This window comes from Drosophila nasuta, unplaced genomic scaffold (genome assembly GCF_023558535.2).
Source record: "Drosophila nasuta strain 15112-1781.00 unplaced genomic scaffold, ASM2355853v1 ctg164_pilon, whole genome shotgun sequence".
NCBI lineage: Eukaryota > Metazoa > Arthropoda > Insecta > Diptera > Drosophilidae > Drosophila > Drosophila nasuta.
In genome coordinates this window covers 3,280-25,795 of record NW_026869393.1, presented here as the reverse complement: position 1 = coordinate 25,795, position 22,516 = coordinate 3,280, and the positions used below count along the sequence as shown (strand labels likewise).

The following is a 22,516-nucleotide window of genomic DNA, read 5'->3' as shown; positions in this document are numbered from 1 at the left end:
AATTTTTTGGCTAACAAAATACAATTATTCTAAAAGTTTATACTAACACTAAACATTTATTATATATCTAACATTTAACTAACAAAAATTGGATATTAAACATATTGTTGATGCCAGATGACTGCAGGTGTGACCACTCAGGCCAGCTGACAGTGTGGTCGCGATCGAGTGTTATCGATAGCGACAAAAGCTGGTATACTGTGCGTGTGACCTTGTCATACGCGCAGCCACACTGATCTAGGTTTCCTCTAGTGATGGTCACCCTGCCCACTTTTAGTGCTTTTCTGTTTTTACATGTGTTCAAAATATTCTTCTTCTGGTGCACATGACAAGTGTTTTACATCTGTTTAAGAAAAAGTCTTGTAAAGTCTACAAATCTGCTACGATTCGAATTTGAAAGTGTTTTTATTTAACTGGCAAACATCCCCTACACATTTTGGTCCTTCGAGGCCGGATTTTGGATATCGCTCGACCCCAGCAAGCAGTTGGTTGTCAAGATAAGTAATACACTTTTTTCACCATACATTTTGTGCAAGCATATATATAAGTACATAAGCGATCTACCGGCATTTTTTTTCCGCTAACTTTTCTACTCTATATATATATATATATATATATGTCCGGTTGTTATAATTATTTTCCATATTTAATTTCGCAGATTGTATACGGCGAATAAACTTGATCACGCCACTGCAAAGTTAAAAGTGTCCGCCAACATTCTAGCATACCGAAAATGCTGTCCAGAAAAGCTGCAACGAACATACTTCTATCTCAGTCTCGCAGTGGCTCAAGCATACACGCACAACAATCGTAGTGTGTATCTCTCTTTCAAACCTCTATCCTCACGCAACATCTCTCTCTCAAACCTCTAACCTCACGCAACATCTCCCTCTCGTACTCCTACTAACAATCAACCGTTATAGTGTAGAGTCAAAATGTCACTCGTATTTGATTTAAGTCTTTTTACACTGACTACCATAATTAAAGATCCGACACGGCCATTCTGACAATTACACGTCCTCGTGTACTGCAACCTTAATATTATTATTATTCTTTTACTCATCAATTTCAAATACGAATATTTATTTATTTATTTATTCGATATATTACCTTACACTTAACATTTCCTCTTATTTCATAGTCTTTCATTATTTTACATTCTACACAAAATTATAAACAAATTTCAATTCTTATTCTCATTACATAATCAAATTCATGTTAACATTTAACTCATTTGCTTCTCAGCAATTCAAAATTCGACTCTCTTTATCGTCACTATGATTTCCTTTTGATTAAGAGCATAGTCCGTCAAAGAGCGCCACACGCCATGTTCAACTTTCGTCTTTCACTTGTGCTTGCCCAATAAAGTAGTACATCTTAATCAAATATTGTCATATCAACCATGCATAAACTTTGCATCCGCCAGGTTATTTCCATTCAGTTCTCAAACACATCCGCCATTCACAAACATTTTCTTATCGAAGTCTATTGCAACTTCATTTCAACCATTCCATACTCTATATGGACATTTTGTTAATCACATAACATATCCTCTCACACGGATATATTATAACCATTTCAACAATTCTCAGGCGGGCACTCCAATTCACTCGGAACATAACCATCTGGCATCTTTCTCAAATCTTGATGACAATATTTATAAGTTCTCTTATTATGTAATGACTTCAAGATATATCTATCTCCTTCTAAAACTTCACTAACCAAAACGGTCCTTTAAACTTTGAATCAATTTAGTTTGATGCCGTTCTTCGTTTTCAGCAAAACCAAATCTCAACTTTATGTCGTTCAACTGCTGCTTTATTTTTATCGAACCTTATTTTGTCGTAACTAGCTTGATTATTCATATTTTCAATTGCCCTATCTCTAGCATTAACTTTATCTACTTCCATCTCTGTATCATACGGTGGAATCAAGCCCAAAGGACGAGCCTCCTTGCCGACAAGCAACTCTAGGGGACTTGCTTTGGTTGCACTACTAACTGTGCAATTCAAGGCAAGTTGTACCTCACCTAAAGCATCTTGCCAAGATCGGTGACTTGATTCAACCGCTGACAGTAAATTCTTCAGTGTACTCATCACACGTTCAACTTGACCGTTTGCACGGCTTCCTGCTGTAGCTATAAGCTTAATCTTCTGTGATGTACAAAATTCTGAAAATTTCCCACTAGTAAAACATCTACCCTGATCAGCTATTATACGCTGCGGTACTCCGAACAAAGAAATAGATGATTTCATTGCCTGAATACAACTGTCAGAATCTAATCTTAGAGTATGGAACAAATAAACAAATTTTGTTAAAGCATCAATTTGAACTATCACATATTCCATAAGATCATTCTTCCCACTTAATTTTCCAGTAATGTCGATATGCACTTTTGGAATTGGATGTAACTCGGCTTGAATCTTTCCAGATGAACCCTTAATAGTTTTACATGTAATGCAGCTATCGACAAACTTTCTAACATATTTATTCATCTTAGCAAACCAATAATATTGATAAGTCTTGTCAAGAGTCTTTTTCCATCCCAAATGCATGATGGACTCGTGCACTTGATTTATTACTAACCATCGAAATGCATGGGGCACTACTGGCAAACAACGGGTTCTTCCATTTCTCTGAACTTTACGAAACAAAACACCTTTTCTCAACTCATAAGTCTGTGCAACATCATCTGTCAACTCTTTAGAGTTAAGTTTGTTAATGATATCAGTGATTTCAGAATCCTGGCGCTGTTCAGCAGCAAGCCAGTCACGAGATTTCTGCTAAGTTTACACGCTTTTCAGGGACTAAAGACTTTTCAACTTTGGTTTGCTTCCTGAATATGATTTCTCGATAAAAATCCACATGCGCCTTGCTTTCCTTCTCTATATTCGATTTTGAAATCAAACGACTGCAAATACGCCCACCAACTATGCCCTCTTGGTGTTAGCTCAATCTTTGTCCGCGATGATTTAAGAGAATTACAATCAGTATACACTACAAACGTACGACCAACTAAATAATGACGGAACTGTTTAACGGATTCTACCACTGCCAAGGTTTCCAAGTCGTATGAATGGTATCTAGACTCGGCAGGGGAAGTAGTTTTACTAAAATACTCTATTACATGAGGACTACCATTGATTCGATGCATCAACATTGCACCATAACCGTAAGAGCTAGCATCTGTGTGTAACTCTATTGGATGTTGTGGATCAAAAATAACAAGTACAGGCTCATTTATAAGGATAGCAATAATATTTTTCTAATATCTTCCAACTCGCTATTCCAATTAAACACACTTTTACTCGAAGTTAAGGAATATATCGGTTTCATAATCTTTGAGAACCGAGGCACGAATTTTCGAAAATAAGACGCCAATCCTATAAAACTGTCTTACGCTACGAACGGTTTGCGGTGGTGGCAAAGGAATTTAACGCAAGAATTTTTCGCGGATTAGGCCTTAACTCTCAGCTCGTATCTCATACCCCAAGTATTGTACAGTAGTTTTTAAGAATCCACATTTTGCTATGTTAAAGAGAATCCCGCTGCAGTCAATACATCCAAAACAATCCTCAATCTTTGCATACCTAATTCTATGGTAGATGACACCACCATTATATCGTCCATATAGACTATTACATAAGAATATGCAAGATTTCCCAATGCGTTTATAATAGCTCGCTGGAAAACAGACGGGCGTTCTTGAGGCAAATGGCATTGTCTGATACTCATAGTGCCCATCAGGTGTAACAAACGCGGTATATTCAACAGAATCGGGATGAATGGGTATCTGATGGTATCCACTAGCCATATCCAGACAAGTAAGATATTTTGCACCCGCTAGTCTAGCAATCTGATCGTTAATCGGATCCGTTCTTCCTTTTAACCAAGAGTATAGGACTATCATAGGGAGAACAACTAGGTCGAATAATGTTACAGTTTAACAATTCCGTTATCCTTTCACGTACAATTTCTTTTCATTTTGGACTCAAACGATATGGACGCCGCTGCACAGTTTTGTTTGGATCAATTAATCTAATAGTCATTTCACCCGTATTAACCTTTGTGCAAGGGATTCCATCAATAAATGCAGATGAATAGTCTTCAAGTAATTTAATTAAGTTTTCCTTGTCATTACCAATCATTTCAATATCAATATTAAGTAACAAGGCAGATGGCTCAGATACTTTGCAAACATTTACAGATTTAGATTTAACAAATTCATATTTATCAGGTGTCAAGATGATTTCGTGTCCCTGACTAAGGATTTCCCTACCAATAACAATATCATTTGTGAGATACTTATCTGCTATGACGTGAAACAGTACTTCTACAATATTTCCATCAATAATACATTTAGATAGTTTTTGTAGCTTACTGGAAATGCCAGCGTCGCCAATACCTCGTATTATGACAACACTACTTCGAATAAGCGAGCATTCTGCTCCAGAGTCAAAGCAAATAGGAAAGATCTCACCCTGATGTGTCAAAACTCCTTTTGGCTCAGCCACAAAACATTGATTACATTTCTTCTCGGTAACTGCTCCAGATTTAGCTGCATTGTTCGTGCACCGATTCGCAAGATGCCCAAGTTGTCCACACCGGTAACAGGTCACATTCTGCAAATCGCGATGCTGTTTATTCTCCGATCCAGACCGCTTTAATTTACACTCCGCCATTTTATGTCCTGGTTTCTTGCATAGGTGGCACACAATTTTGACTCGCTTGCTGTCGCCGCTATTACCATCAGTACTTCCAGCACTACGCTTTTGTTAAATGTAAATGCTTTCAGTTCCATCTGGGTTGACTTCTAGTTTGTACATTTGACAAGAACACCATACACTGCAAACGGTTGTCAAAATTGTCCATGTGCGCAAAGTACGGTGGATACAGCTATTTCCTCGACGTTCATATTGCGCCATTTTGTGGTTAATGACGTCACCATATGGCTTTGCGTACACTGCAGGGCATTCATTGTAGGCTGGACGGCTGTTCAGCATATTCAGGAACATAGCTGCCGACGTTTCCTTAATCTCTAAACGCTGTATAAATAGTTCTTTAAACTGCTCCCAATTAATGCCGGGATAGCAGATCTGTGCAAGCCACGCTGAAGCACTGCCCTGCATGCAACTACTCAACATCATGATAAGTGCGCTGCCATTAATCTGCTGTTCGACCATAATAATGCTTGCCGTTGCACACCATTGAGTCGCATCAGCTCCAGTTACATCAGGGTTAAATTTTGGCAAAACCACTTGATTTTGTGTGGACGCACGGACGCTTGCATAGCTTTACACATTTCGACGAAATTACGATTTTGCAGTTCCATAATGGTACGCCACTAATCTTCAGAAAATGCAGGAGTTGGCACTGATCCCACTTCTGATGTCGGGGTGTTATAATAATTTTCCATATTTAATTTCGCAGATTGTATACGGCGAATAAACTTGATCACGCCACTGCCAAGTTAAAGTGTCCGTCAACATTCTAGCATACCGAAAATGCTGTCAGAAAAAGCTGCAACGAACATACTTCTATCTCAGTCTCTCGCAGTGGCTCAAGCATATACGCACAACAATCGTAGTGTGTATCTCTCTTTCAAACCTCAATCCTCACGCAACATCTCTCTCTCAAACCTCTAACCTCACGCAACATCTCTCCTCTCGTACTCGTACTAACAAACAACCGTTATAGTGTAGAGACAAGAAATGTCACTTGGTACGCGTATTTGATTTAAAGTCTTTTACACTGACTACCATAATTTAAGATCCGACATATATATCCTTATGTATGTCTATACAGTTAAAGAGTTCGCTTATATTTTCCGATTTGGCCGCTGTTGTATGTACTTTGTTACATTTCTGTCGTTTCGCGTTTGTATGCTTTCTTGACACACTCCAGTGTATGCAACCTCTTCGTGTTATTTTACTCTAAATAACAAGAAATTTGCACTCTATTAAATATAAACGCGAGTTATACATTTGTCACCACTTACCACTTCCCCATCTCATTTGTCACCACTTACCACTTACCCAACACTAACACATACAAAGCATTCCATTAGATCGGGATTGCGATCGTCAATTATGTAAACATAAACATTCAAGCTTCCACTATAAACTAATAACCCAAACTGGGACTGCTAGCTTCTTTAACGTAAACATAAACAACCAAGCTTGCACTCTAAAGTCAGAATATGCTAACGTAATTATAAACAACTCAGACGGTTTGGCTGCCGCCAACATCCAAGTATAAAATAGCACTTCTTGCACAGCTTAACTTCAGTTTGTATCAATTCTCTGAATAAACCAGTTCAAATCTACGACACTGTGTACATTCTTATTTATTGAAATACAACTCATGTATATATATGTCAAACATATATAACTGGCGCAGCCAGTCTGAACGGACGGATAAATTAATAACACACTAAGAGTAACATTTGAACTAGCTGAAAAGGCATAACAAGTGTTATCGAAAGTGAATTAGTTAAAACAAAAAAAACAATACACACACTAAGAAGTGATATTTGAACTTAGCTGAAAAGGCATAACAATTATCGCCAAAAGTGAAAAAGTGTAAAACAATAGTGGCATAAAAGGGACAAAGTCATAATTGTGCAACTAAACTAAAACTAAACAATCCAGTGGCAATTTAACAATCAAATATAAAAAAAAAATATATAAACGAAATGCAGAATTGCATTCAGGCTCTCACTCAAATTGTTGTTCAACAAATGCAACTACCAAATGCGAACTCAAGAACAAGAGCTAGAAACCAGATTGAAAAGGAAACTCGATATCTTCCAACATTTACTGGACAAGATGGTACTCTCCATGGATTCATTGCTTCAGTGGACCAGATTATGCAGGAATATGCAGATGATGCGGATCAGGTTTTCAGCGTTATATTCAACACGAAGATTCAAGGACAGGCAAGAACAGTTCTCACCATCAATACACCGACAACGTGGGAGGAATGTAAGGAGAAATTGCGACATCATTACCGGCCAAGAATGGACCAAATGGGTTTTGACTAGGAAGATCAACAATCTCAGAGTGACATCTATTAAAGATTTAGATATTAAGGTAAGGTACATAGTGGAAGAAATAACAGACTTTGCTGTATTTGAAAATAATGAAAGCTTAGTAAATATATTAAGTTCACTATTGATTCAACGAATAAAAGAATTAGCTGCAGGCTCCATGGCAGTCTCGCTAATGCCATTAACAACAGTGCAAATGGTTAGAAATGAAATTGCTAAATATATCGGTCTAAATTTTGGAAATTTAAATCAAAGATTGTTAATTCGTAAAAATACCGAGAATGACTTAGGTAACAATATTGATCAAAGAAATAATAATAATAACAACAATAATAATAATAATAATAATAACAACAATAATAATAATAAAACAACAATAATAATGGCAATTTTCCAAAAAGTCAAAAATACTAGGAGACAATATAACAATCAACAACAAAATAGGAATAACAATACTAATCCACAATACAATCATAACTATAACAATAATCAACAAAATCAGAATACTAACAATAATCCACATCAATATCCAAATAATAATTACAATAAAAATGAAAGTCAAAATGTTAGACAGAATCCCCAGAGGCAATGAGTGTTGATAATATAATTGATGAGGATAATAAAAGTACAACAAGTGAAATCCCTAAAGATTTTTTTTACCAGTAGCCTCGGATGAAAGAAAAATTTTAATAGAAGGAACAATTGAAGATTGTAAATTTACTTTTTGTTAGATACTGGATCCACAATTAGTATATTAAACACAAATAGAGTGCAGGAAAATTTTTACAAAATAATTGAAAAATATTCAAAAACAATTCATACAATTAATGCAAAGTTTGAAACTAATAATTACTTAGTTATGACAGAAGCAGCAAGAGAATTTCAATATTCTCCACAAGTTCGTTCAAGATGGGTGGCTTTACCCCTGGATAAATCATACGATTTTCTATTGGGTATGGACTTCATCCAAAGAAACGTGCAATTTATTGATTTCAAGAAGAAAACAATTAAACTGGATGCTTCCATTCCATTCCAAGCATCCTGAAGAGGCATGTGTTTTGGAAGTAAATGAAATTGAAAGCTTTAATTTAACAGAAAATTTAGAAAAAAGGAAATTATTACCAATCTAAACAAAAGATTTAACAAGTTATAATATAAAGAAGGCGACCAATTGGTGGTACACAATATAAGAACAATAACGGACCAACCGATCAATTCAAAAATTTACAGGTGTTCTCCAAAATATGAAGAAGAAATTCGAAAACAAATTTTAGAAATGGAAAGAAACGGCATAATAAGAAAAAGCAGAAGTAAATACAGCTCACCTATATGCATGGTGCCAAAAGAAAATAGATAATTCAGGAGTACAAAAATATAGATTATGTGTAGACTATCGTCGATTAAATCATGTAACAATACCAGACAAATATCCGTTACCTCTCATGGACTCAATATTAGACAAACTTGGTAGGGCTCAATATTTCAGTACATTGGACTTAGCAAAAGGTTATCATCAAATCTTGATGGCTGAAGAAGACATAGAAGACAGCATTTGTTTCACTATTAGGACTTTATGAATACGTTAGAATGCCATTCGGACTAAAAAAACGCACCAGCAACTTTTCAAAAGATTAATGAATGATGTTTTAAGAGATTACATAAACAAAAATATGTGTAGTCTACTTAGACGATATTTTAATATTCTCAACAACGCTCGAAGAACACAAACATGCTTTAGAAACAATTTTTAAAAACTCCAAGAACACAGATTAAAAATACAAGTAAATAAATGCTCATTTATGAAACAAGATACAGAATTTTTAGGACATGTACTCAGTAAAGACGGAATTCGACCAAATCCAAAAAAAGATACAAAGATATTTTAGCTATTCCAATCCCAAAAACAGAAAAACAACTAAAAGGTTTTTAGGCATGACTGGTTTTATAGAAAGTTCATAAAAGATTACTCAAAAATTGCATACCCTATGATCAAATATGTACAAAAAGGAAATAATATTAATAAAATGACCCAGAATTTATAGATTCTTTTGAAAATTTAAAAAGAACTTATAAGCTCACATCCAATTTTGAAATTCCCAGAATTCGATAAACCTTTTACATTAACGACAGATGCGAGTGATTTCGCAATAGGAGCAGTGTTATCACAGCAAACGCAGCCAATAGCATTCGTATCTAGGACCCTAACCAAACACGAAAAGCAATACAGCGCGACAGATAAAGAATTTCTGGCAATTGTGGCATGCCGTAGACTACTTTAGGCATTACCTATATGGCACACAATTTACAATTATAACTGATCACCAACCAATTATGTATCTAAATAAAAAATACAAAAGGGAAAGACCTCAAGGACAAACATCAACGGTGGATATTGAAACTACAAGAATTTGATTGTGATATCAAATATTTAAAAGGAAAAATAACAAAGTAGCGGATTTCCTCAGTAGGCAGGAAACAGCCCCGATTATAGACAAAAGAAAATATTAATGAATCAAATTTAGCATTGACAGACACAATTCACTCAGCAAACGAGAACGAACCAATAGATTTTTATATAACAGATGATATAGTTAATAAATTCAAAACTCAAATCATTATCACATATTTAGCAACAGACAGTATAATTAAAAATAAAGGCAGAAAAATTATTGAAATTAATCCAGCAGACGACAATTTAGAAATAGAACAGAAACTCTTAAACAATATTAATAGGGGAACTATTGGCATATATTCAGAAGTACCAGATTCCATTTACTATAAAGTACAATGTATTATAATAAACAGTTTTAAAGACACGAAAAATATAAAATTCTTAAAATGTACAAAACGAGCAGTAGACATAAATGACGAACAGGAACTCCACAAACAAATAGCTTTATATCACACAAAAGAATCCCTACATAGTGGCATGAACGAGCAAGACAAAATTTATTATCAAAACTTAGAGAGCACATTAACTTAGTTATATCCAACTGCACAAAATGTAGAGAATTAAGTATGACAGGAAACCGATCAAAGCAAAATTCAATATCACAGAAACTCCTCAAGAGAAAAATTAAATAATTCATATAGACATTTTCCATATCAAACACCGATCATTTGTTACAATCATAGATAAACTCACAAAATTTGTAGCTGCATACAATATAAAAGATAGGAATTGGAGGAAAAATTGCAAATTATAATAGAGCAATTCACAAAATTTGGCAAGCCCAACAAAATTATTATGGATAATGAATTCAGATCAGAACAGATTCAAAGTTTCTTAAATAAAGAAAAAGTCGAGTTACATTTAACAAAACCAAACTCGCACACAGGTAACGCAGACATTGAAAGACTTCACTCCACGTTAATAGAAATTGTCAATAGCATAGATGAAGACATCTCGATAGAATCAAAAATTCAAATTGCTGTTAACACTTACAATAATAGGTATCACACAACTATAAAATGCTCCCCAAACGAAGCTAAAAATACAAAAGAACTCACAAGACCTTAAAGAAATAATAAGCGCTAACAAAGAAAAAATCATAACAAAACTAAATGAAGAAAACAGAGAACAGTATGAAGAAAAAAAAGAGGAAGGACCAATTAAAAATTACAAAAAATTAAGACATGAAGATGAGCCGTATTTTAGATACGCCAAACTAGAAGATATTCATCCATGTAATATCAAAATACCATTAAAAATGGAACAAAATTAAAATACATGCACATATACATTAACAGTTTTAGTAATAAATACATATATATATATACATTTTTTTTCTTTTTACTCGCACTTTCAAAATATTTTATTAATCACTTTAATGATTTTATCAATGACACATGCTAGACTGCACGTGGTCCCAATTCAAGAGGCAGGATATGTCCCTGTACATATGTATTCTACAGAAATTGTAAATGAAACTATTATAATTTTGCACATTATTGACATTAATCAAATCACTATAATAATAAATAAAATATACGACAATATAAAAAGAATATCGAAATAGCAAATAAGGAAACATTAATTGATGAAATAGAATTACTAAAGGCAAAAGTAAGTTCTATCACTCCATCAACACGAACAGAAAAGAGGTATTTTTAATGGAATAGGCACCGTACATAAATGGCTATTTGGCCTTATGAACAATGAGGACAGGGAAGAAATTATAGAACACTTAAATATAATAGATCAAAATAATCACAATGCAATCACTAGCTTAAACTAACAAATTCACATTAACAACCATTTTAATAATACTATTAACACACTAGCAGGCATAATCCATCAAGACAGAAATATGATAGAACTTCTTTCAGCCAAAATGAATAACCAAACGAAAGAAACAATAAAAACATATTATTCAATGATCAAATGAGAACTTTAAAAAATATTGAAGAAAAATTAAATTATATTCAAGAAACCATTGCATCAGCAAAAAACAATATATTTTTACCAGAAATATTATCAAAAGACGAAATAAATAAATTTAAAATAGATTTTTATAAAATTAAATTAATCAGAATGGGCATATTAAAATACAAAAACAACGCAATTGTCATGGCAATCAAGCTACCCAAAAACTTTGTAAAACAGACATCAAAATCATAACTGCAATACCTAACAGCAACAATATTCAAATTGATCAAGAAAATTTACTATTTACTCAAATTTGTAATAAAATATACGATTATAAAGAAAATGTAATTTTAACGGAACTAACATTAAGTAAAAGCTGCACAATAAACAACAATTGTAAATTCAAATTCAACAATAAATCCAGTATAGAACAAATAGATGATGAAACAATAATTGTATGAAACAGTAAAATTAAAAATTAAAACAAAATTGCGATCAAAGAAATATTACATTAAATGGAAACTACTTAATACAATTTGTTAACTGTAAAATTCAAATATTATCTGAAAACTTAGCAAATGAACAAATAGAATTTTATGATAGATTTTGTTAAATCAAGCGCCTTGTCCCACTGTAGCCTGCTCAGCCTAACTGAGCAGTTACATTTACTCTCAATCTTGCGCTCTTTGCTACAGTTGTTGCATTTTAGTTATAAGCTTTCGCTCAACTTTTGTTTTCCTTTAACTACTAATGTCGGAATAACCGGCAAACAATAAATTGTCGCTCTCTCCTTTCGCAACTAGCAAACGAATTAGACGTGTTTTAATTTGCGCATTAGCAGCCTTCAAAGTGTCTCATCTTTTTGCTCCCAACAACAACAAATATATTTTTCGATTTTCGTAATTTTACATGGCGCCCGAGCAGGGACTACAAAAAGACTTTGTTGATTGTTAATTAAACATAAAGAAAATTCAATTATTGCAATTGATAAGTTTAATTAATTTCACACCTTGTTGGCAGCTGAGTGCATATAATTAAAAACATATTCGTTTGCGTTGTTTCGTTGCTGGCCTTTTGGATTTATGGATCAATCAAGTCAACAGCTCTTCTGATGAACAGGTAACAGTGTCAACAACTGGAACATTTTGTTAATAACTTTGGACCTGGTGACATTCATTGTGATTGTTTCCCAGCTCAGACTGTTATATCTTGTCTTAAACAAGAGTCCAGTTGCCTGACACTGATTATTGAATTGTAGTGAACAATTGATGCAACACACATAAGTGAAATAAATCCAAGTGCCGAAACATTCGAACCCCCTCGCAACTTTATGATTATGCTTTCAGGTTCTTTATATTACATTGAATTACAATAACAGCACCCGCGCATAGTTTCAGTTATTTTTCGCTCTCTTTATTTGGTAATCTTCGCTCTCGCTTGCCTTATAAGTTTCGCTCTCGCTTTGTTCCATCATCTTCGCTCTCGCTTGCTTAATAAGTTTCGCTCTCGCTTTGGTCGATCATCTTCGCTCTCGTTCGAACACAACGTTTTCGCTCTTGCTTTGCTTGTTCGGCGCCGCTCAAACTAACATTGAAGCTACGCTCACTGTTGAGTTTGACAGAAGAAACATTCTCTTGAGTTCTTGCGTTGGTGTTTCTCTTAATAGTAAAGTGTGTTTTCTCTTTGCTTAACTTGCACAACCCAGAAACATACACCAAGTCGCAATGTCGAAAGATAAAGGGAAGACTGAATTAAATCAAACCGTGATTGAAAATTGCCATAGTGCAAAATTTACGCTGTTATTTTCTAGATTATCAAAGCTAGAAGAAAGTATTGAGAGGCTTAGATTAACAGTGTTAAATGAAACAGGTTCCATCAATAAAATTGAGATCAATGTCGTTTGGATATATTAAATAAATACATTGCAGATGCCATGGAGTTGCAATCTGAAATTGATTGCATTGACCCGGATAATTCTAGCCGTGCTTCCTTAGAAGAATTGTGCATTAAGACAAGGTCGTTGTATCTGATTAGTTTAAAGGAGCCCGATTCGGACCGAGTTGCTCAGCCAGCATCGTATAGGTCGCACTTGCCCAAAATGAACTTACCAAAGTTCAATGGTAAGCACTCAGAATACAAGCAGTTCATAAGCCTTTTCGAAAGTCTTGTAGATTCTGATAGGTCGCTTTCAAACATTGAAAAGTTTAATCACTTGATCTCATGTCTGTCTGATGAGGCATTAGGAACAATAAAGGCGTTCCAAGTTTCCGGTGTAAATTACCCAAAGGCTTTAGAAAACTTGGGGCGTGTATACGACAACAAATGTCTTCGAAACGATCGCACAATTGTTTCATATCTCGCCAATGAATAAACCTTCGGCATCTGGGTTGAGGACCATTATAGATACGGTTTCGGCAATTTTTGAAAATTTGTTGTCACTAGGTGATGAACGAGATATCACCAACGCGATTCTCATACATATTGTATTGTCAAAGGTTGACCATACAACCAAATCAAAGTATGAAGAACAGCTCGACTATAACAGGCTTCCACAATGGTCTGATTGTGTCGATGTTTTGAATAGGCGCTATCAGCATATTTCAGCTGAGGAAAGCTCGAAATATAGAACGAGCCCTAAGCCAGAACCGAGTGCCAAACGGACTACCAAAGCGTCGTATTCAGCGTCTAAGTCCAGCAACCCTAGTTGTCAGTTCTGTAACGCGAATCATTTTATAAGCAGTTGCCAAGGCTTCAGTGCACTGCCGGTTACAGAACGATTCAGTTTCGCCAAGACCCAGAACCTTTGTTTAAACTGCTTGCAGTCTGGGCATAGAATATCCAGCTGCACATCTTCAAACTGCAGAGTGTGTTCTAAATCGCACAATACATTGCTGCATAGATTCGATGCGTCAGCTCAGCCTCACACCACGAGTATGAGCCAGCATCAACATCAACAACCTGGTAACTCGAGCGGCCAAGCATCGTCACATCCAGCGCACGTAGCTAAGCCAACAGCAGAAATTGACCATGTCATTCTGGCTACCGCTGTTGTGAAAATTCGCGATAGATTCGGTCAATTCAATTGGCCAGGGCTTTGTTGGACTCTGGGTCTCAGGTCAATTTCATGACTGAAGAATTTGCCCAAGCTCTAAGGTTGTCGCGAGCGAACAAGTGTCTGACAGTTACGGCCATAGGAACGTCAAATTTGGTAGCCCGACATGAAGTGTCAACAACGATATCATCTCGTGTTAACAAACATCAGTTTGACGCCGATTTCTGGGTGCTAAAATCAATTTCGAACCAGCAGCCAGACAGCTTTATTCCAGTCAAGCAATTACAAATACCGGCTAACGTGGAACTGGCTGATCCTTATTTCTACAAGCCGCAGAGAATCGACTTGCTATTAGGAGCCGATTCCTTTTTCGACCTTTTGCACAGGCCAAATTAAATTGAATGACAGTGGCCCTCTGTTACAAAAACTCTGTTAGGGTGGATTGTGTCAGGGCGGTGCAAAGGTATTCCGAGTCAGAACCCATTATGTGGTGCAACGACGTACTCGTCGGAAGATATACAACTTGACTCGCTGGTAGAAGGCTATGGGAGTTAGAGAAGTTCCAGATTTATCGAACGTCGCTAAATACTCGTCAGAGCAAAGAGCCTGCGAACAGGACTTTATTGACCGGTGACAACTCTATCGACAGGGCGATTAGAAGTTTGTCTTACTTTTAAAACAGACCCAAAAATACTTGGTTCGTCCTTCGAAACGGCAAAACGTCGGTTTCTTTCACTTGAACGCAAGGTTTCAAGAAACGCAACATTAAAGGAAATGTATGTTAGTCTCCCGTTGATTTTCCACCAGGACCACACTATTTTATACCACATCAGTGCGTCCTGAGGCCTGATAGTGCCACCACCAAGCTTCGAGTTGTTTTCGATGCTTCGTGCAAAACGACTTCAAATTATTCATTGAATGACATTCTAATGGTGGGGCCAACTATACAGAGGGAACTCTTCTCGTCGCTAATTCGCTTTCGTCTTAGTCGGTTTGCCCTCACGGCAGATGTTACTAAAATGTATAGACAAGTAAGCATGTCTCCAAAGGATCGGATGTTTCAACTTATTGTATGGCGTGAAAATCCGTCAGAAAAGCTTCAAATTTACCAGCTGAATACAGTTACTTATGGCACTGCGTCTGCTCCTTTTCTGGCCATACGAAGCCTTCACGAACTTGGTGTTCGCCATAAGGAAACACATCCTCTTGGAGCTAAAGTCATCTGCAATGACTTCTATGTCGATGACATGCTTACTGGAGCTGACGATGCTGACACGCTGAAGGAGATTTGTGTCCAAGTGTCAGATATCCTAAGCTCCGGTGGTCTCCAATTGGCCAAATGGTACTCCAACCACCCTACTTTAATCAATGGGAATGAAACTGATAAAGTTCTCAGTTTCAACGACACAGATTCGACCAAAACATTGGGCATGCGGTGGACGCCAAAATCTGATATATTTCGGTATCATTTGGATTCCAGCTTCACCGATCTTAGCCAACAAAACGCAACGTTTTGTCTGTGACAGCTCGTATGTTCGACCCACTTGGCTTGCTGAGCCCCATCAGTATTAAAGCCAGAATCTTACTGCAAGAGCTCTGGCAAAATCATCTAGCATGGGACGAAACTATCCCTATGCAGATGCATACGAGATGGGAGAGATTTAAAGAAAATCTACTAAACCTTGATAAAGTATCCATTCCACGATACACCAATTCCAGCAAAGCCAAGATCCAAATTCATGGATTTTGCAGACGCTTCCAGCCACGCTTATGGCTGCTGTTTATATATATGAGCTAATCAGAATGGAAAAGTGAAATGTAAATTGCTTACATCAAAAGCAAAAGTTGCGCCTTTAAAACCAAGTCGATCCCAAGACTTGAGTTGTGTGCAGCGTATTTACTGGCGCAATTGTGGTCGTACGTCAAGCCAATGCTTGGCAAATGCGGAATCGACAGTGTGCATTTTTGGACAGATTCAGAAATCACACTGTATTGGATTAGAATGTCGCCTTCTTCGCTAGCAACATTCGTAGCAAATCGTGTATCCAGTATACAAGACCTCACACAAGATGTTACATGGAGACATGTGCCTTCTGCGTCAAACCCTGCCGATATTTGTTCTCGTGGGTGTGACATCGATGAATTAGTCGACTCGATATGGTTAGAAGGCCCACTATTCTTAATGGAAGAGCAGTGTGAGTGGCCTAGAATCCTCATTTTTCATTGTCAACCGATTTAAAAACAGTGAAACAAAAATCAGCTCAGGTTTGTTTAACTACCAACCCTGATTTTCTGTCATCTATACTGGCTCGCTTCTCTTCGTACAAAAGGTTAGTTCAGTGATTGCCTATGTGTACAAATTCATTTGCTGGCCAAAACTAAAATTGTTCCTCAGCCCTTAGTAAACAGGAGTTGTATTTTGCCTCGTTAAAGTTATTTGAATTGGTTCAGCGGTCAGAATTCCACTTGGAATTTAAAACTAAAAGCAAATCAATTAGTTCAACCAAATGTTCAATCTCTCGCTCAATTTATTCAGAAAATCTCTGAGCCAGGAAAATCTCTTTCGTTGATCCGCGTAGGTGGCAGATTATTAAATGCACCGATTGACGACGATGCCAAGTTTCCAATCTTAATGTCAAAAATTCGCCCTTGGTCAGACTGTATTTAAGAGACTTGCATCAGACCAACTGTCATGCTGGTGTTAAAAGTATGATTTCGCTCTTAAGGCAAAGAATTTGGCTGATTAATGCTCGAAGAGAATGCACACAAATAGTTCGTGGTTGCATTCTTTGTTTTCGATACAAGCCAAAACTAATGGAACAAGTAATGGGGCAGTTACCAACTGATCGTTTGATTGCTTCACGTCCATTTCACATTTGTGGCGTTGATTTTTGCGGACCCATAAATGTCTCCTTGAGAATTCGGGGACGGCCTCCTTTAAAATGTATATAGCAGTATTTGTGTGTTTTGCATCAAAGGCTGTTCATCTAGAACTGGTTGCTGACTTGTCCACTAATTGTTTTATTAACCTAAAAGCTTCATCGCAAGGCGTGGCGTTCCACTTCGGATGTATTCGGACAACGCCACCAACTTCGTCGGGACAAACAACGTACTCAAGGAGCTACAGATGGAGTTCTCGAAGCAGCAGGAGAAACTGCAGTTGTTCGCGTCGGAGATGGGGATGGAATGGCACTTCATCCCTCCTCGAGCCCCACATTTCGGAGGGCTGTGGGAAGCCGCGGTGAAATCCGCAAAGCATCTCCTCGTCCGGCAAATGGCCAACGCGTAACAGCTCGACTATAACAGGCTTCCACAATGGTCTGATTGTGTCGATGTTTTGAATAGGCGCTATCAGCATATTTCAGCTGAGGAAAGCTCGAAATATAGAACGAGCCCTAAGCCAGAACCGAGTGCCAAACGGACTACCAAAGCGTCGTATTCAGCGTCTAAGTCCAGCAACCCTAGTTGTCAGTTCTGTAACGCGAATCATTTTATAAGCAGTTGCCAAGGCTTCAGTGCACTGCCGGTTACAGAACGATTCAGTTTCGCCAAGACCCAGAACCTTTGTTTAAACTGCTTGCAGTCTGGGCATAGAATATCCAGCTGCACATCTTCAAAATGCAGAGTGTGTTCTAAATCGCACAATACATTGCTGCATAGATTCGATGCGTCAGCTCAGCCTCACACCACGGTATGAGCCAGCATCAACATCAACAGCCTGGTAACTCGAGCGGCCAAGCATCGTCACATCCAGCGCACGTAGCTAAGCCAACAGCAGAAATTGACCATGTCATTCTGGCTACCGCTGTTGTGAAAATTCGCGATAGATTCGGTCAATTCAATTGGCCAGGGCTTTGTTGGACTCTGGGTCTCAGGTCAATTTCATGACTGAAGAAGTTGCCCAAGCTCTAAGGTTGTCGCGAGCGAACAAGTGTCTGACAGTTACGGCCATAGGAACGTCAAATTTGGTAGCCCGACATGAAGTGTCAACAACGATATCATCTCGTGTTAACAAACATCAGTTTGACGCCGATTTCTGGGTGCTAAAATCAATTTCGAACCAGCAGCCAGACAGCTTTATTCCAGTCAAGCAATTACAAATACCGGCTAACGTGGAACTGGCTGATCCTTATTTCTACAAGCCGCAGAGAATCGACTTGCTATTAGGAGCCGATTCCTTTTTCGACCTTTGTGCACAGGCCAAATTAAATTGAATGACAGTGGCCCTCTGTTACAAAAACTCTGTTAGGGTGGATTGTGTCAGGGCGGTGCAAAGGTATTCCGAGTCAGAACCCATTATGTGGTGCAACGACGTACTCGTCGGAAGATATACAACTTGACTCGCTGGTAGAAAGGCTATGGGGTTAGAGAAAGTTCCAGATTTATCGAACGTCGCTAAATACTCGTCAGAGCAAAGAGCCTGCGAACAGGACTTTATTGACCGGTGACAACTCTATCGACAGGGCGATTAGAAGTTTGTCTTACTTTTAAAACAGACCCAAAAATACTTGGTTCGTCCTTCGAAACGGCAAAACGTCGGTTTCTTTCACTTGAACGCAAGGTTTCAAAACGCAACATTAAAGGAAATGTATGTTAGTCTCCCGTTGATTTTCCACCAGGACCACACTATTTTTATACCACATCAGTGCGTCCTGAGGCCTGATAGTGCCACCACCAAGCTTCGAGTTGTTTTCGATGCTTCGTGCAAAACGACTTCAAATTATTCATTGAATGACATTCTAATGGTGGGGCCAACTATACAGAGGGAACTCTTCTCGTCGCTAATTCGCTTTCGTCTTAGTCGGTTTGCCCTCACGGCAGATGTTACTAAAATGTATAGACAAGTAAGCATGTCTCCAAAGGATCGGATGTTTCAACTTATTGTATGGCGTGAAAATCCGTCAGAAAAGCTTCAAATTTACCAGCTGAATACAGTTACTTATGGCACTGCGTCTGCTCCTTTTCTGGCCATACGAAGCCTTCACGAACTTGGTGTTCGCCATAAGGAAACACATCCTCTTGGAGCTAAAGTCATCTGCAATGACTTCTATGTCGATGACATGCTTACTGGAGCTGACGATGCTGACACGCTGAAGGAGATTTGTGTCCAAGTGTCAGATATCCTAAGCTCCGGTGGTCTCCAATTGGCCAAATGGTACTCCAACCACCCTACTTTAATCAATGGGAATGAAACTGATAAAGTTCTCAGTTTCAACGACACAGATTCGACCAAAACATTGGGCATGCGGTGGACGCCAAAATCTGATATATTTCGGTATCATTTGGATTCCAGCTTCACCGATCTTAGCCCAACAAAACGCAACGTTTGTCTGTGACAGCTCGTATGTTCGACCCACTTGGCTTGCTGAGCCCCATCAGTATTAAAGCCAGAATCTTACTGCAAGAGCTCTGGCAAAATCATCTAGCATGGGACGAAACTATCCCTATGCAGATGCATACGAGATGGGAGAGATTTAAAGAAAATCTACTAAACCTTGATAAAGTATCCATTCCACGATACACCAATTCCAGCAAAGCCAAGATCAAATTCATGGATTTGCAGACGCTCTCAACCACGCTTATGGCTGCTGTTTATATATATGAGCTAATCAGAATGGAAAAGTGAAATGTAAATTGCTTACATCAAAAGCAAAAGTTGCGCCTTTAAAACCAAGTCGATCCCAAGACTTGAGTTGTGTGCAGCGTATTTACTGGCGCAATTGTGGTCGTACGTCAAGCCAATGCTTGGCAAATGCGGAATCGACAGTGTGCATTTTGGACAGATTCAGAAATCACACTGTATTGGATTAGAATGTCGCCTTCTTCGCTAGCAACATTCGTAGCAAATCGTGTATCCAGTATACAAGACCTCACACAAGATGTTACATGGAGACATGTGCCTTCTGCGTCAAACCCTGCCGATATTTGTTCTCGTGGGTGTGACATCGATGAATTAGTCGACTCGATATGGTTAGAAGGCCCACTATTCTTAATGGAAGAGCAGTGTGAGTGGCCTAAGAATCCTCATTTTTCATTGTCAACCGATTTAAAAACAGTGAAACAAAAAATCAGCTCAGGTTTGTTTAACTACCAACCCTGATTTTCTGTCATCTATACTGGCTCGCTTCTCTTCGTACAAAAGGTTAGTTCAGTGATTGCCTATGTGTACAAATTCATTTGCTGGCCAAAAACTAAAATTGTTCCTCAGCCCTTAGTAAACAGGAGTTGTATTTTGCCTCGTTAAAGTTATTTGAATTGGTTCAGCGGTCAGAATTCCACTTGGAATTTAAAAACTAAAAGCAAATCAATTAGTTCAACCAAATGTTCAATCTCTCGCTCAATTTATTCAGAAAATCTCTGAGCCAGGAAAATCTCTTTCGTTGATCCGCGTAGGTGGCAGATTATTAAATGCACCGATTGACGACGATGCCAAGTTTCCAATCTTAATGTCAAAAATTCGCCCTTGGTCAGACTGTATTTAAGAGACTTGCATCAGACCAACTGTCATGCTGGTGTTAAAGTATGATTTCGCTCTTAAGGCAAAAGAATTTGGCTGATTAATGCTCGAAGAGAATGCACACAAATAGTTCGTGGTTGCATTCTTTGTTTTCGATACAAGCCAAAACTAATGGAACAAGTAATGGGGCAGTTACCAACTGATCGTTTGATTGCTTCACGTCCATTTCACATTTGTGGCGTTGATTTTTGCGGACCCATAAATGTCTCCTTGAGAATTCGGGGACGGCCTCCTTTAAAATGTATATAGCAGTATTTGTGTGTTTTGCATCAAAGGCTGTTCATCTAGAACTGGTTGCTGACTTGTCCACTAATTGTTTTATTAACCCTAAAAGCTTCATCGCAAGGCGTGGCGTTCCACTTCGGATGTATTCGGACAACGCCACCAACTTCGTCGGGACAAACAACGTACTCAAGGAGCTACAGATGGAGTTCTCGAAGCAGCAGGAGAAACTGCAGTTGTTCGCGTCGGAGATGGGGATGGAATGGCACTTCATCCCTCCTCGAGCCCCACATTTCGGAGGGCTGTGGGAAGCCGCGGTGAAATCCGCAAAGCATCTCCTCGTCCGGCAAATGGCCAACGCGTCACTGTCGGAAAGCGAGGTCAGAGCTCATCTGGCAGATGTCGAGGCCATCCTCAACTCGCGGCCTCTCACTCCACTCAGCTCCGATCCGAACGATGGCGAGGCTCTAACGCCGGGCCATCTTCTAATCGGGCAAGCCATACGTTCGCTGCCGCAAGGATCCGTGCCAGACAGGCCCAACAAAGAGCTGACGTATTTGAGACGGTGGCAAATGTTATCCACGCTCAGACAGCGGTTTTGGCTCGCGTGATCGAAGGACTACATCCACAACCTCCAAATCCGCACCAAATGGAAGTCTCCACAGCCCGGCGGAGGTCGGATGCCTCGTCCTGGTTCACGAGGACAACACGCCACCTCAGCGGTGGATAACTGGAAGGGTCGCAGGCGTAACCCGAGGAACAGACGGCCAAATACGGGTGGCCGAAATTAGAACAGGCACTGGCACATTCAAGCGCCCAATCTATAAATTAGCACGGTTGCCAGTGATTTGAAATCCCACGTCGGGTATTCCAAGGTGGCCGGTGTTAAATCAAGCGCCTTGTCCCACTGTAGCCTGCTCAGCCTAACTGAGCAGTTACATTTACTCTCAATCTTGCGCTCTTTGCTACAGTTGTTGCATTTTAGTTATAAGCTTTCGCTCAACTTTTGTTTTCCTTTAACTACTAATGTCGGAATAACCGGCAAACAATAAATTGTCGCTCTCTCCTTTCGCAACTAGCAAACGAATTAGACGTGTTTTAATTTGCGCATCAGCAGCCTTCAAAGTGTCTCATCTTTTTGCTCCCAACAACAACAAATATATTTTTCGATTTTCGTAATTTTACAGATTTTTTACCCAACAAACTTATTGAACCAATCTTATAAAAACACAATAAACTTTGAACACTTCTCAATACAGAACTTTGAAAACTTAAAAGAAATCACAGAGTTAAAATTTCATAAAAAAT

At 38.2% G+C, this 22,516-nt stretch overlaps 1 protein-coding gene across 1 annotated transcript in view; it reads left to right on the top strand.

The window, feature by feature from the left end:
• LOC132797629 (uncharacterized) overlaps positions 1 to 17,772 on the top strand; it is a 34,389-nt gene extending 16,617 nt beyond the window's left edge. The window contains exon 3 of the mRNA XM_060809380.1: positions 17,506 to 17,772. Coding sequence (XP_060665363.1) covers positions 17,506 to 17,772 — 267 coding nt within the window. The remainder of the gene's footprint in view (positions 1 to 17,505) is intronic.
• Positions 17,773 to 22,516: the final 4,744 nt, after the last annotated feature.